The 17,458-nt window shown below is 39.3% G+C and overlaps 1 protein-coding gene across 2 annotated transcripts in view; it reads right to left on the bottom strand.

Moving 5' to 3' along the window:
• Nucleotides 1-17,458, bottom strand: part of LOC140200175 (rho GTPase-activating protein 20-like) — a 409,640-nt gene that overhangs the window by 346,283 nt on the left and 45,899 nt on the right. For both annotated transcript variants that reach the window (XM_072263090.1, XM_072263091.1), the window contains exons 3-8: nucleotides 16,115-16,285; nucleotides 11,891-12,040; nucleotides 11,156-11,197; nucleotides 7,607-7,691; nucleotides 4,415-4,492; nucleotides 3,146-3,212 (exon numbers count right to left, since the gene is read on the bottom strand). In XM_072263090.1, the coding sequence (XP_072119191.1) occupies nucleotides 3,146-3,212; nucleotides 4,415-4,492; nucleotides 7,607-7,691; nucleotides 11,156-11,197; nucleotides 11,891-12,040; nucleotides 16,115-16,285 (593 nt within the window). The remainder of the gene's footprint in view (nucleotides 1-3,145; nucleotides 3,213-4,414; nucleotides 4,493-7,606; nucleotides 7,692-11,155; nucleotides 11,198-11,890; nucleotides 12,041-16,114; nucleotides 16,286-17,458) is intronic.

Raw genomic sequence — 17,458 nt, 5'->3', positions numbered from 1 at the left:
GACTGAACATCAGAATGGGGAAGAAATGTGATCTAGATGAGTTTGTCCGTGGAATGTGTGCTGATGCCAGATGGGGTGGTTTGAGTATCTCAGAAACTGCTGATCCCCTCGGATTTTCACCCACAACAGTCCTTAGGGTTCACAGAGAAGGGTGTGAAAAACAAAAAAAATCTGGTGAGTGACAGTTCCATGGGTGAAAATGCCTTGTTAATGAGAGAAGTCAGAGGGGAATGACCTGACTGTTTCAAGCTGACTGGAAGGTGACAGTAACTCAAAAAAACCACACATTACAACAGTGGTGTGCAGAAGAGCATCTCTGAATGTAGAACATGTCAAACTTTGAAGTGGATGGGCTACATCAGCAGAAGACCAGGTGCATACACCCAGTGGCCACTTTATTAAGTACAGAAGGTTCCGGATTCCATAAAATTTAAGATGAGAGTATTGTGGTGCTCACAAAGGCACCAAAACCATCTTTGATGGTAAAAATCCCAATTATTCTTTATAAACTCAGAATCTGGAATTTCCCTGACACGTTCTATCTATTCATGCCCTGTCTTACAGTTTGTAGCAATCAACTGATGTTCTGGTTTTCTGTCATCAAATGAGTATTCATGTTACAGCTCAAAAGTAACTTCCTAGAGTTTTAACAGAAAAGTTCAGCTGCAGCCTTTTAAGTACTAAAAATGTAACCATTGAGGATCATCCAAAATGTTTCACTGTTTAAATCACTCCATGTATAATTACAGAAATGAAAGCAACGAGGATTGTTAGCGCCTAATTTTCTCCACTTTGTTCAGGTTCTGTTTTCTGAGATTACAAACTGTTCTGGGTTCATTTCTCCACATTGCAAGTTTAGGGCCTGCAACAGAAATTTCGTGGGTTCTGTGGGATCACTTTATCCTGTATACAGATTCCAAATCAATTGCATTGTAGATTTGACTTGCACTGCCCAATATCAGCTTACTCTAAAATGGGTCTTTGGGGATATAATGATATTTCTCATATAAACTGAATGCCCAAACTTTCTTATGTGTCTAATGCTTCTACATTTATTTCTGTAACAACACAGAACATCTAAAACACTATTATATCTTGAGTATTCACTTTTTTTCTTTTATTTTCATTCAAATCAGTGTCCACAGACTTTAAACCTTACTTTCAACCAAATCCCTCCCTGATGTTATTAGCATTGACTGAACTAAATATGACCTTTTCTTTTATATTAATTCTGACCCCAAGCAGATGGAATCTCGTTAGACATTCTTAGAAACTGTTGCTGTTAAACTAAAGTAAATTGGGTTATCTCAAACAGACAAATAGCCAAATATTCTAGAGTTATTTTCTTTGTATCAAGAATAGTGCTGAGATTTCTTCAATTTGAATATTATTTTACATCTACAAGTCTGTTGTTCTATGAATTTAATACTTTAGGTACTTAATTCAATTCTTTGGCAAAACATTACACTAATACCTTTCCCTCTTACCCACACACAAACATCCAAATCCAGGACTACCTTTCCCCATTCCCAGCCCTATTATACATCCAGATCAGTGGAAACATTGTCAAGAGCCCTGAAACACAACAAAGGGACAACAACGCAGAAATTTCTAATTCTCTGGTATAATTGAAAAAGATATCTCTCACAGAAAATACTCTCCCACCTTGATCTAGTATTATTAGTTTAACAAGGTTAGTTATTGAATGAAAGTAAAATACAATTAACATTCAACAGTATAATTCACTATGTTCTGCTTTCAAATTGTACAAGCAGATTCATGATTTGATATGAGAATTTTATCCAGTAACAATAACTTTTCTTTTCAAATGTCTTTTATTATAATTAATGTGTTTGTTTTCTCTTCTTTTAATAAGTACCTTAAAAAATCTGCTTCACTGTAACAAAAACCTGCAGAATGGGCAGATAATCTGGTTCTCAAGGTTGTAATTATATTACCCAAAGTCTTTAGCCTTAACCTTTTGTTCCTCCAAGCTTCTGCAAAATAAGGCTTTTTTCCCATTATGAGGCACGTGCTGTTTTACATTTTAAGTTGAATGTTGTCATGAAACCATAAACCTCACTGGACAAGGGAATGGTTTTGTCAGGTTCTAAAAGAATAATGAATAAAATTGGAAAGGTAGAAGTTATCTTGTGCATCACAAGAACTTTGCAATGGAGGTGAATTGTCCCACAAGGAACTAATATACAATAGAGTATAAACTGTGATTGGGATATTAGAAAGCAAGAATGGGGAAACAAACACATACACTATAGATTTATTTAAGTTACCACATTAGAAGTATAGCAAGGACAAGACTCCCAATATCCAAATATAAAAACTCATCCAGAAAACATAGCAGTTCCCCTCTTAAACCACTGACAGTAGAAAAAAAAAATGCCCCAGAAAGGTCTAGGAAGGTTTAACCCCTAATTAATGCTGAGTCAGAGGGTACTGGGATACAAAAGTGAGAAAAAATCATCCAATTATCAACCTTATTGTTCCTTTTGGAAAGTAATGTACTGTATGCTGATGTTGGGTGAAATCGAGTTTCAATTTCAACTGCAATGTCTTTGAGTCAATAAGCTTGCTGACACCTTTCAAGACTCATAGACTGGCTTCTTAGCCAAGATATGCTTTGTCACATTTTTATATAAATCAGCACTGGTGAGGGGAGATAACTGAAGAGAAAATGTATATTTGATGGTTATATTTTGGTCATCACTATTTTTTTCATCCACAAAATCAAAGGTATCATTAAGACCAACAGGAATGTGCTGTATGTACTCCATAGTGTGGAGAGAACAGGTTTACTCTAAATAATATTATATAGTAATCATTTTATAATAGAAACATGCCCTCTCAATAGAAATTCCCCACTAATCCTGAACTTTCTTACATAACATGTTTCAATCTCACCAGGTATATTGCATTCCTATTGTAACAAAGGTAAAAAGATACACTAAAAATAGTAAATAAATATTACTCAGAAAGTATCAAAAGGCCTCTGAGGCCCACAGAACTGGAATGTATTCATTATTTCATATACACTTTTCTGAACTATCCCAAAATGATATTGACAACATAATTACTAAAACCATATAGGGCATTATATGACTGAAATATATTACCATCTAAAGCTTACCAATGAGAGGATAGGGAGTGTCTTCCTTGCCAGAGGTGACCCAAAGTTGATAGTCTTTAGAACTGCCCTATAATAAAAGTAGAATCTCGTGTGACTATTCTGAGAATGCCATTCAGGATAAAGCTACTTAGCAAGAAGAGAAGAAGGGGCATTTCCATCCATAAACAAACGTCACAGCGCAGTGCATTGCAGTATAAAACTGAAACTACAGGAAACTGTAGACACTATACACAGTGGGGATAATTTTCACTTTGACCATCTACCCATTAAATAACCCTCCTGATTTTCATTTCAACTGTAGTTAATTAAAATTAATGCTGAGCAAGATTAAATAGCAGATCTGTCTTATACTACTATCCAAACTCATGGTTATACCTATGCCTCGCTTTTTTGACTTAATAGAATTTTTTTTCTTGAAAAGGCTTGAGGAACCCTGTGAAAATTGTTATCAGCATGGTCTCTATTGATTTTGTTCCATGCACTGATGGAAAAGTCTGGAGCTGGAGTCCCTAAGGCAATCCTACATTAAATTCAACATTGACTGGCAACTCCTGAGAACACTGTTGGCACCAAACTGTATCGGTCTCTGCCATTCCTTTGGTTCATCAGATGCATGGAGAGGGGGAGCTTGCTACACGGGCAGCAGCTTGCTCTCCGTATCAAACTGCCCAGACTTGCGTATCACGTAGAGAGCTGGGATGCAATATCCACGGTCAACCCTGACTGACGGAGGCCTTCAGACTGAGACAGTCTGTGGATTGGATAGCTTAGTTTTATTTCACTTTGTCGGTGTACCTATACTGCAGAGATTAGAAGACCTTCAAATAAGAACTAGCAGCCCGTGTTCATCATTGTGGCTTTATCAAGTTAAAATTAACAATCAGCTAAATATACCACTCAGAACTCCCATGGCTTTGATAATAATATATCCAACAGTGAAACTTGCTTGGTACTTTTGCATAAATTTACAGTGAGTGAAATCTTTCTTCACGTAAAGCTATTTGATCATCTAAAAATCCCCTAAAATAAAAATACACTTTGATTTATTATTCATGCCTAATGAAGGTTTTGAAATTTAGAAATGCAAATTAAAGAATTGTCAAGCTGAACCATTTGATTGATTTAAAATAATGGAACCCTGATGTGATTTTAGAAAACCTCTTTAGAAAGCTCCAAGTAGCAAAGTAACTATAAATAGCCTGAACAATTAATTAAGCTATAGAGTAGCAAGTCAAAGCTAAAGCTGGATGTGATTGGTTGTCATCTTACCATGATACCAAAGTGTTGAAGTGTCATGGCAACGACATCATTTGCTGTGTCTGTATTCTTCACTGTTAAGACCTTTGACTGAAAGAGATAGACAAAAATAATATATTGAAGATGTAATTTATATCTACATTAATATTTCCATAAAAGGTCTTTACTCTCATAGCTATTTTGAAATGGAAGTCAGATTGTGTTTTATATACCCAATCAGACCTAGGAGGGCATTTGGTTCTGAAGATGGATTTGACAAAGCGGTTATAGGACAGTGCCTGTGACCTCACTTTCAGATTTAGATTCGTATTCAGATTAAATTATTTATCACATGTACATTGAAACATATAATGAAATGTGTTGTTTGTGTTAACAACTAACACAATCTAAGGATGCGCTGTGGGCAGCCCGCAAGTTTCAACACACATTCCAGCACCAACTTAGCACACCCACCATGTTCTCAAAACAACACAAGTGACAACAAAAACAGAACAGTGTCAAAACCACAGCTCCATTCCTCCTCCTCACCCATCCACACACAAGCACAGAGAGTCCTCAACACCAGGGCAGGCCGTGTCCAGCCTCCAGCTCCTGTCGACTCACAGTTTCACAGACACTGGGCTTTCAAATCCTCCAGTGGACTTGCAGACCCAAGGTCCAGGCATTGGGCCTTGATTTCCATGGGCCTTGATTTCCATGCTTTTGATCTACCTTCTGGCATTGCTCTTTGGTACTGACCCCAGGACTCGCCAATGACAACGACTGAAGACCCTGGATGAGTACCCCAAACTCCAGACTCACCAATGGTGAGACCCTGAACACTCGGATTCAAATTCCAGTCTCATCAAATTACATATCTAGGGGGTCACCAGTCTTCATGCCTCCTGCCTGCATGGAACACCAATCCCAGAACCCACCATCAAGTCACTGAGATGGGATGGGTGGAGGGTGGGAGCAAGGCACTAGGTTCCTTCTCTCTGACCTGCTGGCCCGACACCTGACCACAGACGGCCTTCGACTCAGATCCACATCACTGGCCATCAAACACAGAACGGAGGTCTAGACTCCAGCATGACCTTTAATCTCCCCACGTCCCTGGCTGTAAACCATAACCTGACCCTTAACTCCCCCCTCTGTCTCCAAACCATCCCTACAAACCTAAAAGGACAACCAAGGTTGAGCCATGAACTCAAAGACCACAGCTTAGCACCATCTTCTCAACAAGATATAGTGGTTGCCTCATGTCAAGCATGTTTTTCTTTCCTTCCACCCCCCCCCCCCCCCATCCATCTCTGAAACCACCAAATACTTCAGCTGAAACCAAACATACTGCATCTTCTGGTTCTCTTTTCAGAATGATAGGGGTAGATTTTCTCTGAAGCAGACTTCAGGTTGCTGATCAGCAGAGGGCCCAGATATGCCCTCCATTTTGGGAGCAAGTAAGCCCGAGGGCCACTAACCAGAAAATGAACTTGACAAAGCTGTTGCAAATCCAATCCCTCAGGACAGATAAACCATGGTTGGCCCAGGGATCTTCCATCTCTTGGAGGGGACCAGGAAACTGCAGTAGCAGCACTGCCGAGGTTGTGGTCCCACAGGAAGGAAGCCTGAGACCCCCCCCCCCCTTTGGCTAGGCTGAACTCAGTCAAAATTGCTCAGCCCCTTGTATTGCTGTACTTTGAGTTATGCCAGCACTTTGGAAGGTTGCCCAATCACAGAGATTAATTATTCCCTGGAATAGCTAAAAATTCTCCTATTCTGCCTCCCTCTAAGATACTGAACTCTCTGAACTGGGAGCTGAAATTCCAGTACCAATTGCTGGGCCCTCACCTTTCTCTCACCTAGTGGTTTTTGTTTTCTCTCCAATGTCTTCCAAACATGCAGCATCTTTTTTACTTAGCAATTCTCAAGTTAAAAAAAGAGTATCATAGTTTATATTCTGTTGAATAGACAATGCCAAATTTTTACCAAAGATAATTTCCAACTTGCTTTCTATTGGATGTAGGAAACATACAGTACAGCATAACAGAGTCAAAAGCAAAAGAAAATGCTAAAAAAAAAAGTTCAAAACCCAGTAAATCAAAGGATTTGACACTTGGGAGGGATGTTGCTCATCTTCCCAAACTGAAGCGTACTTTAAAAATATTAGCTAGCACTGAAACATTGCCAAAATACATCAAAGAACATAACATTAATCTAATTGAAGTTTTATGGCAGCTGAGGTTTAACAGGACAGTTCATTTTACAACAATCAGGCACACTCATTTCACAGCACATATAACATCAATTTTAACAATGTTGGATGTTAAATTACCCTAATTTGATAAAATGCCTTCAAGGAACTCCTTATCTTTAGTGTAAGACAAATTACATTTAGTTTTTGGGAGGAATCATCACTTGATTTGATAATATTAATACTGAGATATTAATAAAGCAATAGGGTTGAAACCTTATGTTTAATCCCTCTTATAGCTATTGTATTATGAAATAAGCTATTAACTTTAAAACACTAAGGATCAACCAGAATTTTAGGTGCCCTGAATCTATTAATTTTGAAACACGAATGCCCCAATACAGTTCAGCTCAGTGTTCCTTTCGGACTTCTCTCCTTTTCATATTTTTAGAGAGGAATGACAATTCCTGAATCTTTCGCACAATGAAAAGGGACGAATAAATACAGTATGCTATCTTCAACTGTTAAATTAGAAGACAGATTGACAGACACGATATATAACAAGTGAACTCCAATTCGTGAATCAAGTGTATTATGTACAAGGCTGTCAAGCACAAGCAAAGGGCTGAGCACCAGAATTTAGCCAAAGGAAAATAAATTAAACAACAAACGAATATTTTGCCAGTGAGGTCCGCAGGAAGTCCAATTGTTGATGATTCAATGATAAAAGACATTGGAATTGAGTCTAAAATACAGCATGTACGATCCTTTTCTTGCACCCTTCAATTTGGCCCAATTTATATGTCAATAAATCAAATCTTCAGCATTGTTAATGTTTAAATGAAACAGTACATGCAAAGCCAGCATGATAAAATATTGCAATGAAAAGAGAATTCCAAGCCCACAGTCAGGTTTACTTTGCTAACACTTTGCTTATTTATTTCAGGAAGAATGAAAAGAGATATGAAAATTTGGTAAGGGCAAGACTGTTAAATTGCAGATGGAATCTATTATAGAATCACATTACTTACATATACACAGCTTGCAACATTCCTGGTGAGTATCTTCAAGGGAATATTTTTTGGATGTTCTTTCTCTTTCTCCTCTTTAATGCAGCTGAAGTGTTAGGACATTGGCGGTGTGGGGAAGAGACAAAAATGCTCAGCAACTGAGGACCTTTACACAAGTAATATAGTTAAAATAGCAACTCATTTTACAAAACCAATTGAATTCCTTGAAAGCTATTTCAGTTTAAAGTTTGCTATTTAATTGTATTCTATTTCATGAAATGGAGACACCTCTTTTCCCTTTATTAGGGAGAGAGAGAGAGCCTGTGGTATGTTGAATTACCGGGTGAATAAGTAGTCTTTGGGGTACTGCAATTCTGTGTCTTTGCTGTTGCTTTGCTGTACGCTTGAGTGCTCAGTGGGGGGCACTAATGCTTTTTTTTTGCTGGTGTGGGGGAGGGGTCATTGCTTTGTTGTCACTTACGTGTGGGAGGGGGGAGCTGGGGGGGGCTGGGATTCTAACATTTAACTGTCATTCATTCTTTGGGGCACTCCTGTTTTCATAGATGTTTGTGAAGAAAAAGTATTTCAGAATATATATTGTATATATTTCTCTGACGTTAAATGTATCTTTGAACCTTTGAATGTATTAAATTATTACATTTTATTTCATTAGTGTATTAATTATAATTTATTAAATCATGAAAAGGTTACAAAAATAATCTCATTTTACACGATTATATATGAATGTATATATTATATACCAACCTGCTTTATTGACTACCATTCTTAATGGCTTCTGCAATGACTTTACTGAAAAATGTCGATGAGGCTCATTTTTAATAGCTCACATGGAGGAAAACCTGGCAGTTAAGATAATGGGAATCTCTTTCCCCACAATACCACCTCCTTTCTCCTTACTAACTTTTGTGAGCTTCTGTTTTAACACTTAAGGCAGAGTCCAATGATGTCATCAGGTCCTGACTGCCATGTCAACCAAGGTCTGAGTGAGGTGGGAAAGTTGGGATGTGGGTCAATTCCCTGTCAGTCAAAATCTGCTCCAACCCAGATCCTGGACCCATGGAAGTCCAGAAGATAAGTCGTCAACTCATTTATCCAAATTCCTTATAGATTAAAGAGGTTAGGAGCATTGGAAACAACTCCCAAAAGCTCACCCTACTATAATAATCTTCCCAGTCCAAATCAAGACATCTCAAATCCCTTCACTCTGTTAAGCATGACCCAAATTTTCAAAATACCAGATCACACTTGGACTGATCATTGCTTCCAACTCAGGCTGCCTCTCCCATTGACATATAACCTCAATCTTGGAAATATTCCATTCCTTCTTCCCTTTTGCCTCCATCCTACCTTCTCCTCCACCCCAACTGCTAATTGCCCAGCATCATCCTCAAGGCCACAGGTTGTTCCATCCTACTTGCTATGTTAGTATAATCAGCCAAACTGTCACTCTGAGTAGATACTGGTAAAATACTTGCAACAAGTTTTTTTAAAAAATGAAGTCCTGCCTTGCACATCTTTAGCATTGTTGGATATTCCAGTTCCATTGTTCTCCCTGCGCCCATCCATCTCTCCGGTAATGTTGGACCCATTACAATACAAAATAACACCTTAGACATAGGAGTAGAATTAAGCCATTTGGTCCATCAAGTCTGCTCCACTATTCATTCATGACAGATTTGTATCTCTCTCAACTTCATTCTCCTGCTTTCTGCCTGTAAACCTTTGACACCCATACTAATTAAGAAGCTATCAACCTCTCTCTCCTTTGAATGTACCCAACAGCTTTATCAGAAAATCTAGAAGAGGTTTGACTTAAACGCAGAGCAGTAGGGATGACTTAGTGGTGAGCAATAATTTTTAATAACTAAACTGTAAAAGTACAAGCCATGAGGAGCTACAAAACAAGAGAGGGCAGATATTAAGCTCACAAGCTGAAGGCTGGGAGCAACTGGTTGAGGCTAGCTGGTTCAACGGGTGAACAAGGGCCATGGATGAGCTTTGGCTTCAGACAGGCTGCAGGTGATGAGTTGGAAATGAGTGGACAGTGACTCCTGTTATCTGGGTGGAGACTGGGAGGCACCTGCCTGTGCAGACCTGACAGGATCCTTCTCCCTCCCACTGCCAGCACCCAACGGCAGAGGAAGATCCAGATGGGTCTGGTGAAACTCCTCAATGAGGCTGGATGGCACCCAAGACCTCTCCCCCTGTCTGTACCCCACATCCTTCCCAGTCAACCAGGTATTGTACACCTGCCCTTGATGACAAGAATCCATCAACCAGCAAACCATGTACACTGGACCAGCTTCCATCTTCCTAGGTTCCAGGGGCGCAGGCTCAGGTGGATTGGGTGGTCTGAGGACAACAGGCTTGAGGCAAGACAGGTGGAGGGTAGGTGTGATCCTGAGGGATGGTAAGTGGATTGATGCGATGTGTAATCATGGAGGAACCAATAAATTGTGGCAAGAACTTGTGGGGTTCAGTGCACGGTGTCAGATCGCGGGTGGACAGCCAGACATGGTCCCCAGGCTTGAGTGGTCTGTTAGGGTGCTGTCGGAGGTTGGCCCGGCAGCTGGCAGCCAGTGTAGCCCTCCATGCCCTCTTCCAACCATTCTGGCAGCAACCAGCCAGGGCCCTGGTGGACGGAACCTCCACTGTTGGCACCTGCGCGGGGAGCAAAAGGGGCCGGTAAATATGAAGCACCTCAGAAGGTGGCATACCTGTGGCAGAGGAGGTGTGCAAATTGCGGGAAAGCTCAGCCCAAAGCAGATACTTGTTCCTTGTAGAAGGGATAGAGGTGGCGAAGCATCACAGAAACTTCTCTACTTGCTCATTGGTTCTATCTGACTGATGGCTGGTCTGCGGATGACAGCCAGAGGACAAACTCACTGAGGTGCGGTGAAGACAGCAGTAGGCTCGCTAGAAAAGGGAGACAGAGTGTGGGCCCTAGTCACGAAGGAAGCTGTAGGGGTGAACTACATGTTGAGAAACCAGGCCCACCATCTCAGCGGCTGACGGAAGTTTGGGGAGGAAAATGAACCATTCCAGAATCTAGCGATTCTTGAAAGATCATTACTAATGCCTTCACGATCTCTTCAGCCACCTCTTTTAGAACACTGGGGTGTATACCATCTAGTCCAGATGATTTGTCTACCTTCAGACCTTCCCAAGAAAATTCTCCCTAGTAATGGTAACTTCACACACTTCATGACCCCTGACACCTGGAGCTTTCACCATACTGCTAGTGTCTTCCACAGTGAAGACTGATGCAAAATACTTATCAGTTTGTCCGCCGTTTCCTTGATGCCTATTACTACCTCTCCAGCACTGTTTTCCAGTGGTCCGATATCCACTCTCACCTCTCTTTTACACTTCATGTATCTGAAAAAACTTTTGGCATCCTCTTTAAATTTTATTGGCTAATAATTAACTGAAGAGTATGATATAAAAATAAAATTCTTTTGACTAGTTTCATTGTTACTGCTTTCACACATCTCAATTTAAAACATTCATGAAATAACAGGCAATGAATGAAACTCCTGCATTTTGTACCTTTGGAGACAGCAGAGCCATTTCTCCTTCTGTTCGATAGAGCTGAAACAGAAATATAACTAATTAATTTTGAAAATAGAATTGTACCGTGCTATTGCCTTAAGTTATCACAAAGGTAGATTGCAGATTAGTGTCTGACAGACTCATGCCACACGATTTCATGAAATATGGCTTTCGTGTTTAAAAACAAGCAGAAAAAGATTTCACGTACTTTGCTCATTAAGAACTTTTCAGATTAGTCATTAACTATTAGTATGTATAATAATATCAGCAATTAATTGGAAAATATAATACTGCATTTAGCTATAAATCAAGAATAATTTCATCTTGCAATTTGGCTTTGTCCAATATTAATAAGCATGATGTAAATTTCACATATGATCCATTACACTGAAGACAGTTTGCTTTTAGTTGTTGAAATATAGCAATCAAAACTCAACGGTATTTTAGCTCATTTAAAACATAATCTGCTCATTATATCTGAGTATTAATTTGAAGATGGTTTATTAATATTTTAATTAATTCTAAATTTAGGTTATACATATTGGCTTCAATTAGAATACTACCTAGAGGTGGCCCAGTTTGCATCACTAGACTTTGCAATTTAATCATGAGATCTCAACGTCTGTGGAGCAGTATACTTCAGAAATGAGCTTCACTAAATATAATTACCAATTACGTTTAACCGAATTAAGGAACAGTCATTAATTCTGTTTCCAACGTCTTGAGCCATACCCGAAAGTTGCCACGCAATTTGTTGTGGGCCAGCCCAATACAAAGGATTGTTCTGCACTTGTACTTCCTTCACACACTCCATCCGTGTAGGATGTCATCCAAACCTCGCTAACTTTCACTTGTTTCTTCAGCTTGAAATGAGTTACAGATCTGTAAGAAAAAACAAACATTGGTATCCTACACCTTTCTACAAATCATTCATCTCATAACCTACTTTTGTGTATATAGCAGGTGGCCATGGCCAATCAGCAGACTTGAGCCTTAAATCTGCTCTCCCTCTTCCATCAATAATTTAAGTATCACCTTTCTTACTATTTCTGATCTTTTTCCATCTTACTTCCAGGATTTCTCACAATTACTTTGGCTTGACTAAATTTGACAAGTTTTACCTTGATGCTGAATTAACGGTTAAATTAGACTTCATAAGGTCTCGCCCAAAATATAGACTGGTTAATTCAGTCCATAGATGCTGCTTGACTTGCTGAGTTCCTCCAGCAAGTGTCGTTCTGGATTTCCGGCAACTGCAGAATCTCTTGTGTTTAAACTAGACTTACTTAACTTATATCAGTTGTGTATCTTTGAGTAATATTGTAAATACTTCATTTGATTAAGCATTTTTTATTTGTTTAAATAATTCATTATGGATTACATGTAAAAATACGTGAATTGCATACTTCATAACGTCATACGTGTGTGCCTCACTTAAAGTAAAAGTGAAAACTAAGAGAAGGTCTCCTGAGCTCCTGTCTTTTTGCTTTTAATTAGTTTAATGTTTTGGAGTTTAAAAAAAACATAACGCCAGTGTTTAGAATTTAATGAGGAAAATCAATGTAGAGTTTCACATTTTACAAAATTAGAACCAACAGAACTGGAACAATTTACTGGGTCATTGTCTTTAGGTTCTGCTTGAATTATTATTACCAATAATTCATTTTATGGCATTATTTTAGACATGAAAATTGTTTTGTCAAGGAAGGAAAGTATAAGAATCAATAGAATTTAATCTGCACAAAAAATTACATTCCTTTTTAAATAGAGTTCTCCATCAATGTGAAGTTAATAAAACTATAATGGAATTATAGAATCATTATAGTTCACTTAGAGACCCATTATCCCTTAGAGTTGCTGTTAGTCTGGCAATTCCAGAGACTCATTTCCTCAAGTCTTTACCTATAGTTCTGATAAAATTATTTTTAACCTAATGCCTGGTCAATTCCTTTCAGAACACTCTGATTAACTTTGTTTTCACCAACTTTCCAGGCAATTACTTTCTGCGTTTAAAAAAAATTGCCCATGATAAACTGTAAATCTGTGCACCTTGCTCTTTGAACTATTTGCTGATGGAAACGGCTTCGCTCCATCTCAAATGGTCGTGGTCATTTACAGATCTATCGATATAAATGGTAAGGATCGAGTAAAATAACCTTCATGCAGGATTTAATGTCAGGCACAAAAGAAAGACACAGAGAAAGGTGTGAACAAACTGTCACGTGTTAACCTTAGTTCTAGGGAACATCTTTTAGTCAGATTATTACCATTATTTTAGTCAGATCTCTTGAAAACAGTGCAGCTGGACAGTGCATTTGGTTTCAAATCTAGCCTCTTGCCTTTGAAGTGTACCAATTAAGAAGGCTCCAGGTTTGATCCCTGTAATGGCCTCAACTGACTGGTTGTTGCCAGGATAATAATGGAGAAGATTTCAGCAATTCAAATGAGTGGACATAGGCAAAATTGAATGAGGATTCACATTTGGTTTGTAAGTTAATTCCCCTACCTCAAAGTTTATACTCATGAGTGACAAATGGGGTAAAGTTTTGAGGTTGTCTACTGTCAGCCATGCCAGATGTATAAATGGAGAATGGCCTCACAACAGGCAAGTCAGCCATAATACTGTCTGGTATTCTGATGAATGGAATTTGATCTCAAGTATTAAGTTTGTTTCTCTCCACTAACACTGCCTACCTGCTGATGCGTTTATGTTTTCCTTTCAGATTTCCAGCGCCTGCAATGTTTTACTTTTGTTTTGTCATAAACTACTTTCTTGAACTGGGAAACAAACTAATAAATGAAATAACACGGTACTGGCAATGTTTTCTTTGGTCCTTTTGAGTGAGCAATTTATTTGCCTTCAGTATAACATCAAACAAACAAACTTGGTAGAATAAATCATTATGGCTTTCAAATAACTACAGTGACTCAACCTACAAAATATTTTCCTATCCACTAGGTTTACATTTAGTACACTATCCAACATGATTTGTGTTGCAATGCTTCAATGAGCGCACAGAATATGCAGTAATGCTGTGCCCAGGACATTCCCCTGACTGAGAAGGGAATAACAGGTCAGAGGTTTAGTATTACATAGCAAAATAAGCCAAAAGCAGGAGCAAGATAAGTGAGGCTCATATTTTATGCTATTTCAAAAGTTGATTATGTTTTTACATGGTGAGAGATCAAGAAAGGCTGATATTTAAAGGGACCTAGGTACCCTTGTATACAAGACTCTAAAATCTAACATACAGATCTGAAGGATTACGTCTCATATTGGACTGTTTGTCTGAAAATAAATTATACCTATAGTGGGAGCATAGGGAAGATTCGCCAGACTGGCTACTGAGAGGAGATTGTAGATTAAACCCTTATTCTTCAGAGTTTAATAGAATAAAATCTAACTTCATTGAACCAGATACAGTTCTTGGAGAGGTTTCTTATTTTTATTTACAGTATTAATTTAGTGACACAGCAGCAAGTAGGCCCTTCTGGCCCTTTGTACCATGTTGCCCCAGCAACCACACAACTCTGATTAACCCTAACCTAATCTTGGGAGAATTTACAATGACCATTTTACCTACCCAGTACATCTCTGGACTGTGAGAGGAACTGGAAGCACCCGGGGAAACCCCATGCATTCCACGGGGAGGACGTACTGACTCCCCACAGATGGAGCCAGAATTGACCTCTGAACTCCGGAATGCCCCAAACTGTACTAGTGTCACGCTAAACACTACGATACATTGGGGCCTAAAGTTAAACAAGGAGGAGGTTTCTTTTGGATGAGGAGTCTGGAAATAGGAGTCAAAGTAATGGGTAATGTCATTTGGGTGAGAAAAATCTTCATCACTCAAAGTGATTTGGTGTTTCCTACACTGAAGAGCTGTGAAGGCTCAGTCATTGTATTCATTCAGAACTGAAATTGTCCAGTGCATTGCAGCAAGTATAATGTTTGGTCTGCAGAAGTTCACACAGATATTTTCACTGACTTTACACAAAACATTTATATACTTCCAAATCCAATCTTTAATCCTTTATCTTATTTTTAACAATTTGGCCACCAACTTTAATAACTTTACTCGCCCCTCTTCAAGACATTTTCTCCGCAGTTTTTCCCAGATTGAAGAAGTCCTTGAAACACCCTCACTTTACTGTAAGTAGCCCTCAAAATCCTGGTGTGGCTTAATCCCCCTCCCAAAGGCACAGTAATGAAGACTATAGCTCATCTCCACAGGATGGGCAATGCTCCATGAATGGTGGGCACAGTTGCAGAATGAACACTCAGTGACATAACTCCAGCGGAGCGGTTGGGTGGCACTATTTCCTGGGCAGCAGCTTCAAGGGTGTAGGTTCCATTAAGGTCTATTCATTGGCAACAGCTCATGTTGGCTGCAATAAGAAAGCAGTTCAGGCTGTGCACAACCCCGTGGGAAACACCTCACCGTGGGCAATGTTCCAGGCAGTACCTCAGTGGATCCATAAGAAAGTAGCTCCTTGTGGATACTTCCTCGTGGTCCATGGGCAACTGCTCCATAATACTATGCCGAAGTAGTTATTTTTGATGTAATCCCAGAATGCAGTGTGATGGCAGTCTATTCCATCAATTATGGAACTACTACTGATCTTAATCTTGTAATTTCCTCCACTATCCACCTTCCTGGAAGGCTTAAACAATAGCAACCTATAGCAGAGTCCTGGTTAGCTTATCTTGTCTCAGTCCCATGGCCAACAAGTCAAATGTAGACACTCAACTATTCCCAGTTGAGAGCTAATTTAGCACTGGAGATTCTCAAGCACAACGCTAAATAAATGATATCCTCTCATTCAAAACAGGATTACCCGAACCTTGCTAACCTCCACTACTCCTCTAATCTTTCCAGTTATGATGCCTGTACCAGTGCCCTCTGTAGGACCAAGTTCAGAAGCCGAAATGTTGACCTGCTCTTTTCTTACTTTGATTTTGCTATGACTAAAACGTCATTGAACAAGAAGAGATGGCGGTCTTGTGTTTGGAGACCGATCTTGAGCTGGACAGGTCCTTCCATAAGAAATGTTCTGTGTGGGCCTGTAACGGACCGAAGAAGAGGGCAGAGCTCTGGGCTCACAGGAGATAGGCAGCTTTCTCTGCAAAATAAAGCAGAATGATAGTGAAATAAGGGGTAAAATCAATGAACAGAAATCAATTTTAATATACAAAACACTTTTTATCAGCTAGGAAAGTGATTATTTTACCTACAGTATATCTTGAAAATTAATGATCAAATAATGCTTGACAGATCAGAAGGATATCAGGTACAAAAATTATATCTATGTTCAGTTTTCTGCACAAGCCTGTTGCAGACTTATCCATACTCCTCTACTACTGGTACTTTGCCCATTTCTAATTTTAATCATTATATACTGTAACCAGCGGAAATACATCCGGCCGCCGAGGTCAAGCCAGAATATCTCTGTATGCAGCCAGATGTTTAACTGGTGGGTATTTCACTACGATTAAGAGCACAGCTCAAGCATCGGTAAATGGGATTGATATAGACGATGGTTAACCTGGGCATGGTGGGCAGTTCCTGTGCTGTTGAGTCTGTGATCTTTTAACAGAATCTAGTGGCTTTCTTGGATACAGGGTTTTAAATTTTCAACGATCATGCACGGTAAATCTCAGGCTGATGTTAGCCCGTGGAGAGCTTTCACATTAGTAGAGAACAGCAAACAACAATCAGAACTATTGGGCAAAGTTTCCTATTTGCAGAGAAATCAGAGCAGTGGAAGATGGAATGGGATTCCTCCACACCAAATGGGAAAGTGTGCTGAGCAGGCAGCACTTTCTGGGCTCCTGTTAATTGTTATGTTGCTGGAGAAATTCTCGTGGCAGTGTTGCCTCCGTTTGGGAATTACTAGGACTTGAAGATGACAAAGTAATAAAACAACTGTTGGCATAAACCAACCCAGTTACTTATCCCAGCCATGTTTTAAACTCTTCCAGCTGACTATTCTGCCATGTTGAATAGAGGAATGGAGTGGTTGCTAAGAATACTAGCTCCAAGAAATGCATGGACTAAAAATTTACAGCAATGACAGTGGACAAACACCATACCTTAGTGTGACATGAACTGTATTGGCTTTACTAGAAATGATGAGATAAGATACCAGTTTGCGTATCGTGCAAACAGATCGACAGAGGATGCAGTCATCACAGCTCTCCACACAGCCCTTACAAACCTGGATCAGGATAACACCTATGTAATAATGCTGTTTGTGGACTACAGCTCAGCTTTTAATACAGTCATCCCCTACAAA

This window comes from Mobula birostris, chromosome 7 (genome assembly GCF_030028105.1).
Source record: "Mobula birostris isolate sMobBir1 chromosome 7, sMobBir1.hap1, whole genome shotgun sequence".
In the NCBI taxonomy this organism is placed as follows: Eukaryota; Metazoa; Chordata; class Chondrichthyes; order Myliobatiformes; family Myliobatidae; genus Mobula; species Mobula birostris.
This window is presented reverse-complemented; position numbering and strand designations above follow the sequence as displayed.